Source organism: Diceros bicornis, chromosome 28, assembly GCF_020826845.1.
Source record: "Diceros bicornis minor isolate mBicDic1 chromosome 28, mDicBic1.mat.cur, whole genome shotgun sequence".
NCBI classification, from domain to species: Eukaryota; Metazoa; Chordata; class Mammalia; order Perissodactyla; family Rhinocerotidae; genus Diceros; species Diceros bicornis.
Genome location: NC_080767.1, coordinates 37,846,298 through 37,866,682, shown reverse-complemented (window position 1 = coordinate 37,866,682; position 20,385 = coordinate 37,846,298). Strand labels below are relative to the sequence as shown.

Genomic DNA, 20,385 nt, shown 5'->3' with positions numbered 1-20,385 from the left:
AAACCCCTGACCAGAACCACTTGTGTTTTCTGAACACCTGCTTTACTCAGAAAGCTCCACGAGGAGCTGGCGCCTAACACAATAAATATTTGGTTAATTAATGGGTGAACTGACTCCTCTAATGCTCCCAGTGGTCATTTCACGATCGGCTGCATTTGACACACGGGGAGACCCCATGGGCCCAGGCTCAGCCAGCAGGAACATGGGCTTCCGTGAATGTTTCTATTTATTTATTTATTTATTTTTGGCGAGGAAGATTGGCCCTGAGCTAACATCTGTTGCCAATCTTCCTATTTTTTTTTGCATGTGGGACACTGCCACAGCATGGCTTGATGAACGGTGCATAGGTCCGCACCCGGGATCCGAACCTGCAAACCCCAGGCCACCAAAGCGGAGCACGCAAACTTAACCACTACACCATTGGGGAAGCCCCCTATTTTTTTCTTTTTTTGCTGAGGAAGATTCACCCTAAGCTAACATCCATTGCCAATCTTCCTCTTTTTTTTGTATGTGAGTCGCCACCACAGCATGGTCACTGACGAGTGGTGTAGGTCCACGCCCAGGAACCAAACCCAGGCCCCTGAAGTGGAGCACGCCCAACTTAACCACTAGGCCAGCAGGGCTGGCCCTCCATGTATGTTTTTAAACCATGACTGCAATAGTTTTAAAGGCCGTACATTTTCTGTTTGGTTGTATGTCTCAAACGCCCCCATGCCCTGCCAGGCATCTCAGTGTCAAGATGCTCCTGGCCCCCAAGGTCCAGACACAAGCTCTGGTGCCGGCTTTGCTGAGACGGGAGCACGTCCCTGCCTCGTTTCTGACCTGGCCCCCCGCTCTGTGAGACGGACATGCCCTTCCCCACCCCAAGCCTCTCCTGATGCTACCGGAGGACCGGCTCAGTACCGGTAGGCGCCCTGCTGCAGGCGGAAGTCCAGCTTCTGTCCGTCCTTCCACCAGACCACGAGGGGCTTGGGGGAGCCGCTGGCCTCACAGGGCAGCAAGGTGGGGGCGTGGGCGGTCAGGGTCAGGTTGGAGGGGCTGGGGGCGATGGCTGGAGGCTCTGGAGAGAGAGCAGTCGTCAGGAGACAGGGTGCGGGATGGGGGCGGGGGCAGGGGGTGCTCCCAGCACCTTCAACCCATCCCCGAGGAGGCAGAGAAACTCCCCTCCAACAGGTTCCCGAAGCTGGGGTGATGGGGCCTTTGCTCACTCCTGAGGCTGGCGCCCCCTAGCCACCTCCCCTTGAGCGAGGCCCCCAGGGTGCAGCTCCCCACCAGCCCCGCCCAAGGAAGGCCCGGGCCCACCGGCGCGGCCTCCACCAACGTGACCGATTGGAGTGGAAAGAGCAGACTGGAGTTCCTGGTCCAGTGATTCTGAATCTCATCCTCTCCAATGTTTCACATCTCGTGCGTGTTTTATCGCTCACTCAATATAATAGTGTAGTGGTAAGTGTATGTACTATGTGCATAAAAATAAACGTGCGTCCTATGAGTGTGCACGCTCAGAACTTTTTACGAACGGCCTTTGTGGTCAAAAACGTTTGGAGACCGTTGCTCTTGGCTCCTGACAGCTAGGGTGACCCAGAAACTAAGCAGGACCTGGTCCAGACAGAGGGTGCATGCTAAAGGCAAGGAGCACACCTGCCCTTGTCCACCTACCGAAGACCCGGAGGTCAAGGCCTTGCCGATCGGAGCCCGCAGAGTTGGACGCCAGGCAGACGTAGCGGCCAGCATCCTGGGCGAGGACCGGCTGGATCCTCAGGGAACCCTCCGGCAGAAGCTGCAACCTGGAACCCAGGGAGGGGTTGCCATGGAGACAGCAGACCAGAGAGGCCCTGTGAGGGGTTGGACCCCTGGTGGAGTCTCCAGCAAGACCCTTCCTCTGCCCCTGGCTTCCCAGCAAGAGGGTGCTAACTCAGGAGTCCTACATCCATGAGGCCAAGGTCATGGGGTCACAGCCAAGGGCAGCAACCACACCCCGACCCAGCAACAGAAAGGGCGAGAGGGGCTGCTTCGGGCCTCCCGTGTTCCCACCTGGGCCCAGCCACTCCCCAAGAGTCAGCAGGGAGAGGCACCCCCACTCTTTCTGAGAATGGCCCCTAGATCTGAGCACTGCCCCTTCCCAAGGGCCGGTCTGTACTGCGTAACCCCGCCCCCAGCCACAGCTGATTGGATGGGGGATGAACATGTCACTCAGGCTGGGCCAATGGAATTCTCTGCCCTGAGAATTTGGGTCTGGGGTTCACAGACGGCTCTCTGGGCTCTGCAGGCTGTGTGAACGGAGGAGCCATAACTTGGGGGCTGGGGGAGCCATCTCTGCCATGTTCACAGAGAGAGGAGGTGTAGAAAATTGGTCTGAGCGAGAGCGGCATGAAGCCCACACACCCAGAAACAGAGATTAGCAATCAAGAGTCAAAACCAGACAGACAGACAGACACCAGGGGTTCTCGACGCCCCTGAAGAGTGGGCATGCCTCTCCCTGGTTCTGAGAAGACCCATGTCCTGACGGGACAGCCGCCTTTCTGCTCCAGGCGGGTTTCTGTTTACAACCTGCAAAAAGGTACCCGAGACCCTCCCCGACGCCCTGCCCTTCCAGCTCCCACCTGGGGCTCTCAGGGTCCAGGGAGGCCCCGTCCTTCCGCCAGCTCACGAGGGGCGGGGGGGCACCGTCCACCTGGCAGGGCAGCAGGGCCGTCTGGTTCACGGAGGCGTTCACCGTGGGTGGTCCCAGCCGGATGGTGGGCACCGCTGGAGGAGGGCACAGAGGGAGCGGGTGCTGGGAGCCCGTCGCTGTAGGCGGGGTGGGCAGGGCGGGTGGGGAGCGGCCACTCACTGTGGATCTCCACGCGGAAGGCCACACTGGTGCTGCCCGCAGCATTGTGGGCCGTGCAGCTGTAGTTGCCACTGTCGGCCGTGCTCAGGGCCTGCAGCTGTAGGTACCTGCCCTGCTCTGGGAACTGGGTGTGGGCGTCCGCCTGCAGAGCCCCCGGGGTGGAGAGACCCTCATCAGCTCTCGGCCGGGCCAGCCCTGCCCCAGGCACCAGGCAAGGAGGACCAAAGAACCAGCGGGGCTGCACAGTGGCCTCTGCCCCACCCCAGGCTGGCCTGCAGCCCCTGACGTGATGCCCAGGACCCTCTGGGGAAATAGGCTCCTGTGGGAGGGAACGAGCACCCTGCCCCCTGAGGCTCTGGGGATGCTGCAGAGGGGACACGTGCTCAGATGAGGAGCTGGAGCTTCGACCAGATCTGCAGTCCTCGGGTCCACAGCAGCAAACTGGCCCCATTTCAGGGGCGAGCGCACAGAACCCCAGTAACTGGCCCAGTCACACAGCCACCAAGTATAGCCAAAAGGTACAAGGGGAAGAACACAGGTATGCCTCAGAAGCTCAGGGTGCAAATCTTAGCCTTGCCTCAGTGTCCCCATCCATAACATGGGGGTGACAGTAACAACGGGGTCAGGAGAGCAGGTATGGAAAGTGCTGGCACAGAGCAGGCCCTTGGCACCTGGCATCCAGTCTGGTCAGGGTCTGAGACCAGAGAGGGGCAGCAGGCAGTGCCCCTGGGTCCCCAGCCTGGCACCCACCTGCAGCAGGATGCCGTCTCGGTGCCACTCGATCTCGGGTGCCGGATCTGCCTCCACTGAGCACTCCAGAACCAGCTGCCCCGGGGCCAGGCCAACCACAAAGCGGGGTCCTCGGGGCCCAATAACATTTGGGGGGGCTGGGGAGGCAGAGAGGGCATGAGAGATGGACTCGCCCCTGCAGGACCCATCCTGCCTCCCTCTCTGGCCCCCACCCTGGCACCCCCTACCTTGAACTCTGACCCGGAAGCTCTTCTCGACTTCACCAGCAGGGCTCTGGGCCAGGCAAGTGTACAGCCCAGCATCGGCCACCTGGGGATGCAGCAGGGTGAGCAGCTGCCTCTGGCCCCAGCCTGCCCACCTCCTGATCTGATTCCCTTGCTACACAACTAAGGACCTGCTGAGTCTGCCATCCCGCCTTTCCAACCGACTCATTTCCTGCTCTGGGATGTTTCTTCTCTATCTCTCTCTCATCCTTGCTTTAGGGCTAGGGCAAAGCCTGCCTCCTCCAAGAAGTCCCCCCTGACTGCACCAGCCCTTCTCTGGCTGGGCTGGGGATTCATCTGGTTTCTGCATCAGCTTTGGCTCTGACCTGGCTGGGAGCTCCCAAGGGCACGGCCCAGGTGGGTCATCTCCACTTTCTTACACCCCACACAAAGGAGGAGCTCTGACAAACTTTGCCAAGGGCCACCAGGTCCCCCCCTCCACTCCCCCAGCCTCATCCCCCAGTGGGCGGGCAGCAGCACCTGCACACCCTCCACCTGGAGCACCCGCCCAGCCCTGTTGCTGTCCTCCGGCCTGCTCAGGGCCTGCCCGTCCTTATGCCAGGTGACGTTGGGCGTGGGGGTGCCCTGGGCATCGCAGCGGAGCTCCAGGGGGGCGCCGGGGGTCAGCAACAGCTCTACAGGCTGGCCCGCGTCCTCGATGTGGGGGGGATCTGCAAGACACCCCACCTGCGTCAGCCGTGGGGGCCGTACACAGAGGGCTGGGAGCTGGGGCTCCTCCCCGACCGCCCAGCATCCCGACGCTGATGGCAGACGGGGTGGGTGGGGGTTGTGCTGGAGGGTCCGAAAAACATCAGAAACTGTGGGCCCATCTGCCCAGGACAATTGTTTGTGCTTTAAAACCAACGAGGACGTGGTATGGAGGGCAGTGCACAGTTGACACAAATCTTCCACTGTCGCACAACACTTGCAAACTCCTATGCTTGAGATTCGGGCTCTGCTCCCAGATTTCAGTGGCTCCTGTCCCTGTTTTACCAGGTGTGGCGGACAAGGAGCACAGCCCCAGGCATGAAGCATTCCAGCCGCCCAGCCCCTCTGCAAGGTCAGCGAGGCGCCCCATGTGGACTGGCTGTTCCCCGAGCCCCCCTCCCAGGCGGCGACCCCAGGAGGGACTCACCTCCCTCACCGCCTTCTCCATCGCCCCCAGAGGCCCACCCTCCCCTTCCAGGCGCAGAGAAGCTGGTGCTGGGGGCAGAGGACCCACCCATCACCGTCAGCCGGAAATGCCTCCTTGCTTCCCCCGCCTCGCTCACGGCCACGCAGGAGTAGGTCCCGGCGTCACCAGCTCCTACAGCCTCCAGCTGCAGCCCGGGCCCCTGTTCAAGGCTCTGCGGCAACAAGGGCTCCCCATCCTTCATCCACGACACTAGGGGCAGAGGGCTGCCCCGGGCCTCACAGGGGAGGACCACTGGGGAGCCATGGACCACTGCCACGTCAGTCTGGAACTCCACTGGCTCCAGGATGGGGGGCTCTGTGCAGGGCAAAAGTGTGGGCATGAGTCATTTTATTCCACGCCAGGCGGCCCTCACCCCTGGACCTTTGCACAGGCTGCTCCTATTGGCTGGAACACCCTTCTTCTGGATGATTCCTTCTCATCTCCTGTCCTCGGCTTGGACCTCAACTCCTCCAGGAAGCCTTCCTTGAACCCCCAAGGCCAGGGGAGCTGCCCTCTTCTGTGCTCTCACGGCCGCCTCTCCTTCCCCTGGGATCACTGATGTCTCTTTACAGAGTTGCTTCCTGCACTGACTTCCTGGTGTCAGGGGCCACCTCTGCTCACCGCCATATCCCAGTGCCTCACAAGGCCCCGGCACAGCACAGTGTCCAACGACCACTGTGAGACGAACGAATGAGCAGCCAAACGAATCTCAGACCGAGTAGCCGTGTTGGCCCTGCCTTGACCCTCTGAGGCCCGACCCTTGGTTCCACCCAGAGGGGCAGAGGGGAGGCGGCAAGGCCAAAGGACCCGCTTATTCCCCACTGCTCCATACCGTGCACCTGCAGGGTGAAGTTTCTGTCAGCCACACCAGCTGGGCTCGCGGCCACACAGGTGAAGATGCCGGAGTCTGCCAGCTGCACCTGGAAAATCCTGAAGCCCTCGAGAGGGGGGACAGAGGGAGAGAGAGAAGGGAGGAGGGAGAGAGAGAAGGGAGGAGGGAGAGAGAGAGGGAGGCGGGCCTGGTGGAAACGGTCCCTCCCTCTTCCGTCCTGCCCCCCAGCAGCTTGCTGGCCAGGGGGCGGCTCTGGAACTCACACCTGAACAAGACCAGCCTCCGCTACACCCCTTTTCTGGCTCCCTGGCGCCCCCAGAATAAAGCCCAGACACCCTGGCCCCGGCCCCGCGGCTTTCTTGACCATCTCACTCTGCAGTCAGACCTCCTGCCTCCCCGATTCCAGAGGCTCCTCTCCCACCCCAACGGCAGCTCGTACCCCACCCCTTCTTCTAGACAGTTCCTTTTTACCTTCAGGACTCACCAGAGTCGCCTCCACTCACAGTCTCCACTGTCTGTCCCTCCACTTTCTCTCGAACCCCCTTTGGCCCCAACCATTCCTGCCGTGGGCCAGTCCTGGCTTCCCACACTGCCTGTTTGCTCACGTCCCCGAACGTCTCTCTCCCGATCCCCCGAGGGGAGCAGCAAACGCCTGGCTGCCATCGGCCCTGACGTCTCAGAACCTCTCCACCCACGTGTTCCAGCAGAACTCAGTCTCTCCCCTCAGCCGGCCCCTCCCACCGTGGTCCCATCTCAGAAAACGGGACTTCCGTCTTCCAGGTTCCCAGAGAGAGGCCCCAGGGTCACACTCAGCCCCTCCCCGGCTCTCATCCCTCCACAAACGCCACCAGCTCTGGCCACGTCCACCACGCGGCTCTGATCCGGGCCGCACGGCGGCGCACCGGGATGGTCGCCACAGCCCCTGAGCGCCCTCCCCGCCCTGCCCTTGGCCCCACAGTCTGTCGTCCACACAACAGACAGAACGATCGTCTAACAACCTAACTTACAACCTAAAAGAATTTAGAGGCTCGAACCGATAATGCGTACACCCATGTCCATAGCAGCGTTACTCACAATGGCCCAAAGTGGAAGCAACCCAAGTGTCCATCAACGCACGAATGGACAACAAAATGTGGCCTGTCCGCACTGTGGAATACTATTCGGCCTTAAAAAGGAAGGAAATCCCGACGCCTGCTACAATACGGATGAACCTTGAGGACTTTACGCTACGTGAAATAAGGCAGTCACAAAAAGACAAACACTGTGCGATTCCACTCACAGGAGGCTCCCCAAGAAGTCACACTCACACAGACAGAGAGGAGAACGGTGGGTGCCAAGGACTGGGGCGGGGGCGAATGGGGAGGCAGCGTTTAACGGGGCCAGAGTTTCGGTTCAGGATGATAAAGAAGCTCTGGAGATGGTGTTGATGGTTGTACAACAAGGTGAATGTATTAAAAGCCACTGAACTGTACACTTAAAAATGATTAAAATAGTAAATTTTATATTATATGTGTTTTACCACAATAAAAAATGTCACATCATGAGGCTTCTCTGCTGAAAACCCTCCCAGACTCCCCCTCTCTCCTTAGGAAAACCCAAATCTTTCCAAGGACTTACAGGTCCTATGTCACCTGGCTTCCTCCCACCACACCCCCGACTCTATTCCTTGAACACACAGGAACACGGCCACCTCAGGGCCTTTGAACCTGCTGCTCCATCACTGACTGGAAGCTCCCTCTGTCAACTCCTTCAATCTCTGCTCAAGTGCCACCTTCTCTGAGCACCTATCGCTGACCACCCTAAAATGACACCCTCCACGGCCACCTCACAACCACTCACCCTACTTTATTCTGCAGAGCACGTATCCCTTGTGACATTTCATTTTTATATCTGTTTATTTTCCCTCCCTCTCCCTCCCGCAGCTGCAGGAGCAGAGGAGCATCATGCTCCCTGCTCTGTCCCAGTGTCTGGAACTGCGCCTGGACCAGCAAGCACTCCCTAAGTGTCGCTGAATGTGGAAGACTTTGCTCAGACACCTTCTTCCAAGAAGCCTTCCCTGATTTCCTCCACCCTGGGCCAGGCTGAGTCAGGTGCGACCAGATGATGTCACCTGGACCTGTGCCTCCCCCACTGGCCTCTGAGAGTCTGAGGACAGAGGCCGCTTTCATCTCTGGAGTTCCATTTGGGGGTGGGGTCCTCACTCTCCCCATCATAAACCTCTGTACGCTTATATTATTTTTATTCTAAAATCCACTCAGATGTGTTTTTAAGCTCGAGCTGCCTGAAGAGTGTGCCTGGGGCCTGTGATCCGCTGGCCGGCGGGGCCAGGGAGCAGCTCCCTTACCTGAGGGTGCGGCCCGAGCTGTGGAGGTGGGTGCGCTGGGAGAGGGGAAGGGGCAGGCCGTTCTTGAGCCAGGTCATGTGGATGGGTGGGGAGCCCCGGACGGGGCACGCCATGGTCACCAGCTCCCCAGGCCTGCTCACCAGGGCGCTCTCTGCCCCCTGCTCGATGGTGGGAGGCACTGGGGGTGGGTGAGAGAAAAGAGAGGTGGTGAGGGGGTCCGGGGAGGGGAGGTGGGCTCCTCCCAGGGAAGTTCTGGGAGGCCACACTGATACCTAGACCTTTGCCTCAAGCAACCATCACGTATGGGGGTTCAGAGCCACACCCAGCCCAGGTGAGGAGGTAACGCACTGCCTGGGGGAGACAGGCTCACCCAGGGCTCTCTTCTCATCTCCTTTGTCCCCCAACTCTCACGCTGCACCCCTGGGCTGGAGCGGTTGTGCCCTCATCTGAGGACAGGGATGGAGGCCCAGAGAGGGCAGACCGTGGCCTGGCTCACAGTGTGGGCACGGCTGGGGCTCGAACCAGGCCTCCTGCATCCCGGCCCTCCCATCACCCTCCAGAGGCCCCGGCGGAGGCCCCATGATCATCAGGCTGCTGCTGTCTCGGGACACTGGGCCCCTGGCCTCTCCTCGCCTCTAGCTGCTCACCCAGCACGTTCACGGTGTGCAGCCTGGCATCCTCCCCGGCCGCGCTGTGGGCCACGCAGGTGTAGGCGCCCGCGTCCGAGGCCCTCAGGCCCTCCAGCACCAGGGAGCTGCCGTCCAGGTAGAACCTGCCCAGGGAGGGGGAGCCGAGGGCAGGTGCGTGAGGGTCCGCAGGCCCTGTGGCCGGGGGCGCGGGGAGGGCACAGGCCGGGCCTTACCGGAGGTGGGCGCCCACGCCCTGGCTGAGCGGGCCACCGTCCTTCAGCCAGACCACCTCAGGCGCTGGCTGCCCCTCGGCCTCGCAGTCCAGCCGCATGTCCTGCCCCTCCAGGATGCTGTGCTCCTGCGTGGCGCCCGAGCTCCGGATCTGGGGGGCCACTGCGGCAGGGGCTCCGGTGAGGCCCGGGGTAGTGGCAGGGGCTGGCGTGGGGGTGGGACACGGGGAGGGGCCCAGGGCGCAGACGTACCCAGCACGGCCACCACAAAGTCCTTGCGGGCCTCGGCCTGGGCGTTCTTGGCCACGCACGTGTAGGTGCCAGCCTGGGCGGGCTGCAGGCGACTCAGCTGGAGGCGGCCCCCCCGGGAGACCACGCCGTGCGCCATGCTGCTCTCTGTGGGATGGAGGGGCGTGCCAGGCCTTCACCTGCACAGACCCGCTGCCCCAGGTGCCGCCACTGGGCCCAGACACTGAAGTCACGTGACTCCCCGAGCAGGTGCCTGTCCCCCACGCTCACAGGCTGGAAAGACCCCAGGAATCCTTGAATCACCCACCTCCTTGTGCTGGTAGGGAAACTGAGGCCCAGACAGGGGCCAGGCCTCTTGCTGTCTACATCACCACCTTTCTCAGCCTGGTCTTTGATCGCTCTGTTCCTCAGAACCCTTCACCATTTCCTTCCACTGGACATTTCTTCCCAAGGGACCCCACTCCCTTTAGGGTCCGGGACTTGGTCCTCTTCCTGTTGACTCTCACGCCCACCTCACCTCCCACCCTCCCTCCAGTGCCCCCGCCCACTGATCGACGCTTCCAATCAGGGTGAACCAGCCACTCACTGACCCCACGCAGGTCATGCTAGGGCTCCCCCAGGCCTCTGCTCAGGCTGCACGCCCAGCCCCAGCCTGGAATCCTCCCCCTTCATTCTCTCCAGCTGCACCTCTGCCCCGAAGACTTTTCTAACTGCACCAGCCCAAGCTGATCTGCCCTTGCCCTGATCCTCATCTGTCCAGCCAGGCTTTCAACACAAAATGTCTTGAGGAACAGCGACATGCCCAACGGTGAGCTAAAGATGAGTAAAACACAGTCCCCATCCTCAAGGAGTTCAAAATGCATCAGAGACAGTGAAACAGGCACAATCCTGTGTGACTAGCCCTGTGAAGCCCCTGAAGAGATGGGGCAAGTCTTCCGGAGGAGGTGAGCCTCAGCTGAGACTTGAAGGTGAGTATGAATCAGCCAGGTGGCAGTGGAGGTGGTCCGGGGAGTCTGGGTGGGTATTTCAGGGAGGAAACAGCGCGTGCCAAGGGCTGGAGGTAAGAGAGAACGGGACCCGGAGCAATTCCACTCCCAGGTATACACCAAAGAGAAACGAAAACACACGCTCACACAAACACTTGAACACGAACGGTCACAGCACATTATTCATCAGAGTCGAAAGGTGGAAACAACCCAAATGTCCATCAACTGACGAAAGGATAAACAAAATGTGATATATCCACACAATATTACATGTGGATATGGAATATGAATATCGAATATTCAGCCATAAAAAAGAATGAAGAAATAATAATTTAACTTAATTTTAAAAAGAAGGAAAAACTGACACATGCTACAACGTGGATGAACCTTGAAAACATGATGCTAAGTGGAAGAAGCCAGTCACAAAAGGCCACATATTGTATGATTCCATTTATATGAAATGTCCAGAATAGACAAATACACAGGGACAGAAAGTGGCTGCCTAGGGCTGGTAGTGGGGGAGGTATGGGAGGAAATGGGGAGTGAAGCGTAATGGATATGGGGTTTCCTTCTTTTTTTTTTTTGGTGAGGAAGATTGGCCCTGAGCTAACGTCTGTGCCAATCTTCCTCTACTTTGTATGTGGGACGCCGCCACAGCATGGCTTGATGAGTGGTGTAGGTCCATGCCCAGATCTGAAATGCAAACCCTGGGCGAACTTAACCACTGCCCCACTGGGCCGGCCCCTGGGTTTCCTTTTGGGTGATAAAAATGTTCTAAAATTGATTGTGTGGATGGTCTGTGAATATTCTAAAAATAATTGAATTATACGCTTTAAATAGGTGACTTGTATAATATGTGAATTACATCTCAAGAAAACTGTTATGTAGAGAGAGAGAAAGGGGGGTGTGTGTGTGCAAGGAGCCAAGAGCAGCTGGGTCTGTCTGGAGCATGGAGTGGGGCACGGAGGGGTGGGCTGGTCCCTAGCCCCAAAGGGCCTCCTGGGCTGTGGGCTGTGGTTCTGAGGATAGAGCCATGGAAGCATTTTCAACAGACAAGTGACTCCCTCAGAGCTGCACTCTGAGATCCCTTCTGCCCTGCATGGAGCCGGCGTTGGAGGCACGCAGTGGGCCAGGAGGCCAGTGTGGGGACTGCTGCCCTCAGCCCGGGCAGGGTGGGGGGACAGTGGTGGCCGGAACAGGGAAGGCTACGGGAGGAGAGCAGTGGGCTGGCACCTGCGGCGTTTAGCAGCTGACAGCACAGGGATCCGCTGATTGACAGACAAGTGGGGGGAGACGAAGGGATGGCGCAAGGACAAAGGCCTGGATGGGAGTGACCAATGGCTGGGCCAGGACAGAGCTGAGTCACCGGAGGAGGAGCAGCTTTGAGGGCCAATGCCAAGCCATGGTCAGGCCAGCTGGGCCCTCAGTGCCCACCCTGCATTTCCGTCTCGTGGGAGCCGACTGTGGGCACAAACACAAGGCACCTTCGAGCCCTCCTGGGAACAGTTCCAATGTTGGGATTTCAAGGGCCATAGGGTTGAAAGACAACTAGGAGGTGGGACCAACAGGGCACTGGCAGCCTTTGATTTTGCCCAGTAAGAACATTTGACAACCAACAACTCCCTTCTGCTTTCATGGTTGTTTCGTTAAATAAAGGAATATTTGGCACTAAAAAGTTAAGGACATGATGCACTCACCGATGGGCATTCTGTCCTTCAGCCAAGTGACGGTGGGCGCAGGGACCCCAGTCACATCACAGGTCAGAACCAGGGGCCTCCCAGCCACCTGGCTCACCATCTCCGTCTTGGGGCTCTCAAATGTGGGGGGCACTGCAGGAGAGAAGCCAGATCCCCAGAATCCTAAGACTTTGCCTCCCACTTCCTTCCTCTCTGGCAGGTCAGGGGTGCCCCAGAAGCCTTGCCCTGTGGTTAGGAGTTGACATGTTATGCTTTGCCGTTGATGGAGACATGGGCTGTTTTATTCACAAATGTCAACAGAACCAGCAGCTGGCTATTTCAAAACATTTACAAAGCAGAGCCCAGGAGGGGCCCTCTTAGCCCAAAGAGAGTAAATGCATGGCTCACACACCAGCAGCCCCTAGCCTATACCGGGCAGACATCACTAATCGATCCCAACACTCTCTCCTGCTCAGCCAAGATGAAGTCATGCACCCCACACAGCCATTACTAGTGGAACAGAGATGGCTGTGCTCAGGATGAAACATCTTTGCCCTGAGGAACCAGACATTCCCCTCCTTCCCATTGATCATCAAGGTAGACATCAGGAGAAGGGGCTCTGAGCTTTGAGCAGCAAGCCTGGTATCAACAATTTTCAACAATGGTATTCAGTAGGCTCAGGGTTGTATCCATCCCCTGCTCGCCTGGTGGGGAGGCTACTGGCTTTGTGCCATCTGTGGCAGACAGCTGGCGTCCCCCCAACCTGTCCTTCCATCTTGCACAGCACTTTTAGCTGAGCACACGGTTGCTCAGGTAGCAACTACATTTCCCAGTCTCCCTCTTTTCTGCTTCTTGTGGGCTGGAACAGGATGCAGCGTGTCCCAGCTTCAACTCATGGACAGGACAACACCCCAGGGGCTGGGAGATCAACAAGATGGAATGGTCCCGGGTCCCTAAATTACCCCTTGATAATTTACCTACCACTTGGCAGATCATGAGCTGTACCCACGAGCCTAGACACTTACCTCTGGGCTTGTGGATGACAGAGGTCAACTTCTCTCTCATTTAATCCACTGTATTTTGGGGGCTCTTTGTTACACAGCTGAATCTATACCCTGACTGACAGGACATCTGACCCCAAGAAAATCCGGCCACGCCTTCATCCCCTGTGTCCCTAGGCAGCTCCAACAGGCTCCCCCTCACCCCCAGCTTGAGCCACATCCAATCAAATGCCATCTATGTTCCGTCCTCAGGCTGATGGGACAGGCCCCTTGGGCTCAAGACAGAGGCGACACGGCCCAGGCCTCCGAGTGTCTGATATCTCAGGGCTCCCATCCCAGTGCTCGCAGGCCAGGCCTGTGCCCAGCACTTCACAGACGCAGTCACAGCGGTCCACCATCGAGCGCTTACCAGTTGCCGAGCGGGCAGGTACTGCCCTGTGGGAGGGACAAAGCCATCCCCCAGAGGAAGTCACAGGCAGAGTCCTATTCAGATCTGGGTCTTTAATTCCAGATCTTGCGCCCCCAACACTCAGCAATCCCGCCTCTTTCCAGCTACTGCCCTTCCCGTCCTTGGCAGCCCTCTGTGCTGCTAGGGGTCCCATGGCAACGCTCACTGCCTGGTCCCCAGCTTACCCTGGACAGTGAGGATGAACGTCCGCATGGCCTCCCCAGCCGCATTACTGACTTTACAGCTGTACAGACCTTTATCTGACACCTGGGACAGAGAGAGCACGTGCTGATGGTGTGCATGGGGCTGGGGCGGGGGACCTAGGGCTCTCCAAAATATCCATGTCCCAGAATCTTCTCCAGCAGGGACTCCCCAAATATGCTTGTCCCTCCTGGGAAGCCAAGGGGTGATGGGACCCTCTGTCCTTTCCCAAGAGCCTCAAGAAGCGGGAGGACTGATGCTCCAGATCCCCACCCTCCCCTGGGCCTGCCCGTCAGCCAGGCCTGGAGGGAAAGGCCCCCTCGCTGTGGGCATGCAGCTGGGCCAGGAGGGAGAAGCCCAGGATGCATTTCCAGAGCTGCAGCAAATATTCACCCAACTACACTGTGAGTGTCTAATGCACACCAGGGAGGGTGGGCTGAACAGACTCCAGGGAGTCATAACCAGAGGGCCTGGAAAAAGCTTCCAGACCCTGGAGAAACTGAGGCAGGCTATGGGGAAGGGACCTGCGCAAGGTCATTCTGTGAGTCAGTGCAGAGCCAGATCTGGAGCCCTGTGCTCTTCCCACGTCTCCCGCCCTGGAGGCCTCTAATCAACTTGCTCTGGGGTCCTGCAGCCCAAGGAGGCAGCAGCCCCCACACTCTGCCCACAGCCCACCCCCAGGCTCACCAGGACCAGAAGGTGACTTTCCCACAGCTGCCCACAGCTGCCCACGCCACCAGGCTGCTCACCTGGGTGTCCAGGATCTCCAGCCTCTGGCCATCCAGCAGAGCCTGGGTCCGCTGAGCCAGGACCAGCGGTTGCCCGTCCTTGTACCAGATCACCGTCGGCTCGGGGAGCAAGTCTGTCTCACAGCTCAGGACGGCCTTGTCCCCAGCCTGCACCAGGACGGCATCCTGGGAGCCTCTGGGAGCCTGCCTGAAGGTGGGGGGAACTGGGGCAGGAGACGAGCGGAGTGAGGCGCTGTGGCCTTCTCGCTGTCCTCCCCGGCCTCAGCCACAGGTCAACGGCCTGTGGAGGCCCACAAGGGTCACACAGTGGATCCCACCCAAGGGCTTGGCACAGATGCAAGGAGATGGTGGAAAAGAATCCAGGCTAGCATGCCAAGGACCTGCTGGGTGACCTGGGAAAAGCCTCCTGCCCTCTCTGGGCCTCAGCCTCCTAGATGAGGGAGATGCTCTGACAGCCCTCCAGGGCTCTTTCCTACACGGGGAAGCCCCAACGGGGTTAGAGTCCTCCACGGGGGTCCCCGCAGCCCCCTGCCGCTCCAGTAAACCAATGCAGAAGTCCCCACCCCCGGCTGTGAGCCCACAGGACCTGGTGCAGTGTCTGGGGCACAGGAGGTGAACACACACAGATGAATGAACCAGCCCTGGGGCCAGAAAGAACCTTCCAGCGAGTCCTGACTGGTGACATCTCAGGCCAGCTTTTCCCCAAGAGGATTCTGAAGACCAGGAGCCGGAAACAGGCTTCACGCCGAGAACTTCATCAATCAGACTTGGGAAGGGCCCTTCCTGTGCCCGCTCCTGCCATTGTCCCACTGTCCCCTCCTCAACCTCAGAGCTCCCTGTGTGCCAGGCACTAGGCTAAGCGCTCACACGCCATCATTTCATCCTTATACCAACCGTCACCTTACAGATGAGAGAGCTGAGGCTCAGAGAGGGGGAGCCACTTGCCCAAGGTCACAGAGCAAATAAGCGCACAGCTGAGTTTCAAACCCAAGTGCATCCAACTCTACAGATCAGGATCCTAACCACCATGCCACCCGGACACCATCGCTGTGGGAGGGCATGGGGCATCCCAGGCTCCCCCGGGCCGGCTGCCCCTCTCCCGGCTGTGCTGCCCGAGGGGTGCGGGGCTGAGGGCTGACTGAAGGAGCAGGGCACGGTGCAGGTGAGGGGCAGACAGGACGTACCCAGCACGCTAAGCTGCACCAGCTTCTGGTCTCGGCCGGCGGCATTGAGGGCCTCGCACACGTATGTCCCGGAGTCCGAAGGCTGAGCCCGCGCCAACTGCAGCGTGTGGGTGCCTGCGGGGAGCCAGCCCCTCACACCAGCCCCCGGGCCCCTGCCCCCGGACCCCTCGCCCACAATCCTAAAGCCCTCCCAGACTTCCAGTCCAGTCCCAGGTTTAGGGAAGCAACTCTGACTCCCCACGTAGCCTCAGAGCTGGGCCCCAAGTCTCAGTTTACCTACCAGGCAGGAGGAAGACCTTTTCTCCCAGGGAGAGGGCCTGGCCATCCTTGTACCACATGACCTCCGGGCTCGGGTGGGCGCGGACGTCACAGGGGAGGGAGACGCTGCTGTTGAGGATGGCGGTGACCTGCTCCGAGTTCAGGCCTATGATGCGTGGTGGGACTGTCCCCGAGGCCACCAGGATAGAGAAAGACACTTGAGAACGCATACTGGCAGGGGAGCAGAGAGCCACAGAGAGAAACATGGGGCCTGTACGAGCTCCTGGTGCTTCACCTCGGCGCACCTTCAAAGGACTCCGTGCAGCAGCCCCTATTTATCACAACTGTCTTACAGACGAGAACACGGGGCTCAGAGATCAGAGAGGGGGAGTCTCTTTTCCGAGACCACTCAGCTGGTCATGGGCAGAGCCAAAACATCAATTCAGGTTTGAGTCCTAGACCTTGAGCACTCAACACTGTCATCCCTCTGTTCCTGAGGCCACAGCTGCCCCATGTCTGGAGGCAGAGTTCACGGCCACTGAGGTGCACGTGTCACAGGGACGCAGAGGTCGAGAGGGCCTACTGCGGGGCAATGAGAGCCCCCCCTACTGGGTGACCTCTCTGTGTTTCCACAGCTGTGAAATCAGGCTACTCTCTCAGCTCTGCTGGAAGGAGTCAGCCCAGGGAAAGTATGTAGCCCCATGCTGGGTACACAGTAAGTGCTCAATAATGGTGCTGTAAGGCCTCAGAAGAGCCGTTCTCTGGCAGCCTCCGAAGTTGCTTAAGATCATCTGGGGCTGGCCTTAGTGACCAGGGTCCCCAAATGCTCTGTGTCTCAGGATATGGCTGGCGCCACACCAGGACCCCTGAACTCCGAGCGCGGGCCCAGAGCCCAGGACACTGGGAGCACTGAGGCGGTGTTCCTCGGGGATGGACGAGGAGCTGTGTCTGCCTGCACGGCTGCCCCACGGATCGGGAGCAGCGGGAGCAGGCCCGGAGCACCAGTCCCGCAGCTGGGGTACCCAGGGGGCGGGGCCTCCCGCTCCGCCCAGCTCACCTTGCACCCTGAGGGTGAAGAGCTTCTCCACGGAGCCTGCCGGGTTCTCAGCCACACACATGTAGCTGGCGGAGTCAGCTGCCTCCGCCGTGGACACCTGTGGGCGCAGGGAGGAGGTGCCTGGGTGATGCCATGGGCCGGCTGGCCCTGGGCCCCCAGGTGCCTCTGTGAGGGCTCCCTCCCATCCACACCAGGCACAGCCAGCATCCGGAGGAGCCCCCCACCTTTGTCTACGTGGAGCAGCTCGTAGGGGGCTCCCCTGATGGGCACGTGCACCCCACTTCCATCTAGGGCTTCCTGTGACATTCGGGGGGGGAGGTTGGTGCTGGGAGATTCCCTGTACAAACTAGGTGGAGACGACAGCCTCCCCCCAGGTGTGGCATGCGTGGTGCCCTTTTCAGGTGCTGTGCAGCCCTGTCCCTGCCACCAAGGCTCCTCCCAGAGGACTGTCTGGGGCTGAGTTAAACCCCAGGTGCTCCGATAGGGTTTCGGGCAAAGAGCCTCCTTTGCACAGATCACGGCAGCCCCCTGGTCCCCAGACCAGCCAGCACTGAGTCGCAGCAGCCGCTGCCTTTAGCCCAAGCAGGGGGACGCCCTGACCTGCAAGACTTGCCCGTCCTCCAGGACCCGCAGCCGTGGGCTTGGGGAGAAAGGCAGCCCATTCTGGAGCCACGAGATGGTGGGCGCGGGGGTGCCCAGGGCCGGGCACTGCAGGCTGACGGCGCTGCTGGCATTGACCGTCACCTCCTCCACCAGCTCCTCCGTGTCCCCCAGGATCACAGGCGGGGCTGGGGGAGGGGAGAGGAGGGTGAGGAGCAGGCGGCCTCCTGGGAACAGTCCCTGGGGGTGGGGGGCGGGCGTGGAGGTGAGAGCAGTACTCGGTGCCGGGCGCTGGCGGGGGCTCCCCGTGCCCTGCTCACCAAGCCCTCCCAGGCCGTAATGTGGCTAAGGAATCTGGGGCACAGAGAGGGCTGTGATTTGCTCGAGGTCACACAGCTAGGAAGCAGCTCATTTGGAATTTGAACCCAGTCCTGTGTGGTTTCAGAGCCCAAGCTTGTAACCCCTACATCAGCAACTTCCAAGTATGGCAACATGCGCTCTACCCTGACCCCCCTTCAGGAGGGAGGCCCTTGGGGGGCCTGCAGACCTGGGACACCCCCACCTCCAGGCCAGGCCACTCACTCAGCACCATTAGCTCGTAGTGCAGCCAGTCCTCGCCCACCTCGTTGGAGGCCTTGCACGAGTACCTCCCAGCATCCTCCGCACGTACCAGAGGGATCTGCAGGACCCGGCCTCCTGCGGGGACACAGGGACAGAGGCCTGAGCAAAGGCCAGAAGCCCGCTCTTTCCTCTGGAGGGAACCTGGGACACCTCACCGCCCCTGCCTCATCTGTGAAATGGAGAGAATCCGCCAGCCCTGGCCACGTCGTGGTCAAGGAGATCAGATAAAGCGCTGTCATGGCCCGCTGTGTGCCAGGCCCTGGGCTGGGCATCTTCCTGGCCTCCGACTCTGTGTACTGTTCCAACTCCCATCTCACAGATGGGAAAACCGAGGCCTCCCAAGAGTGCCCAGCAGTGCTGAGCCCAGCTCCTCGATGACGGCAGAGGGAAGGGGCAGAGAGCTGGGCCAATGTCCCAGCAGAGGCTCTTAGGAGGCAAAGAGGCAGCTCTCAGGCTGTGGCGGGGAGTGGGGGGGGGATGGAGGTGTTGGGGGGCATCACCTGGACCCTCTGTGTTCAACAGCCAGCCAGGGCCAGACCCTGGATCTCTGGGGGCTGGAGCTGGCCTCTAGCGGGGGCCAGGTTAGGGTCACCGTGTGCTCAGGATTCCGGGTCGGGGGATCGCTGGCCCGGGCTGTGGTGGGCCTGTGCCTCGCCCTCCTGTCCCCGCCACAGAGGAAGAGAACCAGGGGCTCACCACGTGTGGAGCCAGGGGACAGAGGCCGGGACTAGGGAGGCAGTGGCTGCGGTCAGGGGTCACTCGATGTGTGAGATTAATCTACGGTCAGGGTCAGAATAAAGTGTGACCACGACCACCATGTGTCCAGGATTAGGGGTCAGTGGCCAGGGTCAGAGGTCAGTGGTGGGGCTGGAGGTGAATGGCTAGGACCGGGGATCAGTGGCTAGCCAATGTTCAGCTGATGGCTGGGATTAACCCATGGTCAGGATCTGAGTGAGGGATCAGCACGTGCCTGAGCTCACTGTGTGCCCCAGATGTGGGTCAGTGTCCGGGTGAAAGGGCAGTGGCCAGGCAAAGGGGTCAGTCCAGGGGTTTCCAATAGGAGTAAACAGCCTTCTGTAAGCATTGCCTCCCCCGGATCTCCAAGAGGCCACTGTCTTTTGCAAGCACCAAAGTCCAAACCCCAGAATGACCCTGCTCGTCCGGAGACCCGGGCAACCCAGCTCATCTCCTCCCGCCAGCCCAGCCCTGGCCCAGCCTGGCAGGACCCAGGTGAATCCTAAGCTGGGAGACCACCCAAGTCCCCCCCATGAGACAATACGGGGCTCTGTGCTGGAATTCCTCCCAGCTCTGGCCCAGCCCCCTGGAAAGCCAGGCGTTTCTAAGCCCCACCCCTGGAGCCTTTTAATTGAAAATAGTCAACAAAAAACTATTCTAAAATAAAAGGGTTGTTTTAAAAAATTAGATCACTTTAAATAAACAAATATTTAAAGTGGTATAAAGAATAGAAAAGGTCACATGAGCTGTGAGCCTGGACCCCAGTGTGGTTCTCAGAGCCCAGCAGCGCTTCTTCAATGTTTGGGGCCATGAGATCTTAATAAGGGACCGGCTCCCCCTCCAGAGAAAGGCCAGCTTTGGCAGATTATTTCAGGACATTACAGATCTTGAAGCCCAGAGGTGGGCACGGCCCAGGGGAGAATCTCTGTTCTAAAAACCAGAGGCAGAAGAGAACTCCATTCCTGCCTTTAAACAGGCAAAGAAATTCTAGCTTGGTTTACAAAAGGCAGTTAAGGTCCAGAGTGGTCATGGGCTCTGCCCGAGGTCACACAGCAAGCAGCACACAGGATTGCTCAAGGGACTTGTAGAAAGGTGGAGGAGGAGACCAGCTCTGAGGTGGATATGACCCTGGTCCCTGCCTTCAGATGCCCTGACTTCTCTGTGCAGCCCTGGCCTACCTTGCAGAAGAGACACCCGGTCCGTGGCCAAGAGGGGCTGGTCCTCCCTGTACCAGGTGAGCTCCGGGGGTGGCACGGCGTTGGTGTCGCAGTACAGATAGGCAGAGTTGTTCTCCACAACCTCCCGGTATTCCGTCACCCCGCCCCGGGCCTCTTCCTCCCGGGACGGGATCTCAAAGGCTGCACTGGCATCTCCCACCTTCTGGAACATGGGGGGCACTGGGTGGGGGCAAAGCCATTAGGATGCACAGCTGAGGGATGGGGATACCTCTGCTCAGACTCCCATCCCAGCCTCCCCAGGAGTGGAAATTCCACAGTTGGACCCAATTCCTTAGGTTCAGGCGGTTTTTAAATCCACTCACCCCTTCAACCCGAGTTTATTGAGCAACT

General features: G+C 59.6%; 1 protein-coding gene across 1 annotated transcript in view; it reads right to left on the bottom strand.

Moving 5' to 3' along the window:
- Positions 1-20,385, bottom strand: part of HMCN2 (hemicentin 2) — a 150,205-nt gene that overhangs the window by 30,170 nt on the left and 99,650 nt on the right. The window contains exons 54-75 of the mRNA XM_058524290.1: positions 19,996-20,214; positions 18,044-18,157; positions 17,462-17,649; positions 16,862-16,958; positions 15,827-15,988; positions 15,547-15,660; positions 14,363-14,565; positions 13,598-13,679; positions 11,985-12,116; positions 9,305-9,448; positions 9,056-9,215; positions 8,841-8,965; positions 8,194-8,371; positions 5,850-5,947; positions 5,066-5,332; positions 4,324-4,514; positions 3,808-3,889; positions 3,581-3,717; positions 2,831-2,972; positions 2,601-2,745; positions 1,657-1,784; positions 904-1,060 (exon numbers count right to left, since the gene is read on the bottom strand). Coding sequence (XP_058380273.1) covers positions 904-1,060; positions 1,657-1,784; positions 2,601-2,745; positions 2,831-2,972; positions 3,581-3,717; positions 3,808-3,889; positions 4,324-4,514; positions 5,066-5,332; positions 5,850-5,947; positions 8,194-8,371; positions 8,841-8,965; positions 9,056-9,215; positions 9,305-9,448; positions 11,985-12,116; positions 13,598-13,679; positions 14,363-14,565; positions 15,547-15,660; positions 15,827-15,988; positions 16,862-16,958; positions 17,462-17,649; positions 18,044-18,157; positions 19,996-20,214 — 3,265 coding nt within the window. The remainder of the gene's footprint in view (positions 1-903; positions 1,061-1,656; positions 1,785-2,600; positions 2,746-2,830; positions 2,973-3,580; positions 3,718-3,807; positions 3,890-4,323; positions 4,515-5,065; positions 5,333-5,849; positions 5,948-8,193; positions 8,372-8,840; positions 8,966-9,055; positions 9,216-9,304; positions 9,449-11,984; positions 12,117-13,597; positions 13,680-14,362; positions 14,566-15,546; positions 15,661-15,826; positions 15,989-16,861; positions 16,959-17,461; positions 17,650-18,043; positions 18,158-19,995; positions 20,215-20,385) is intronic.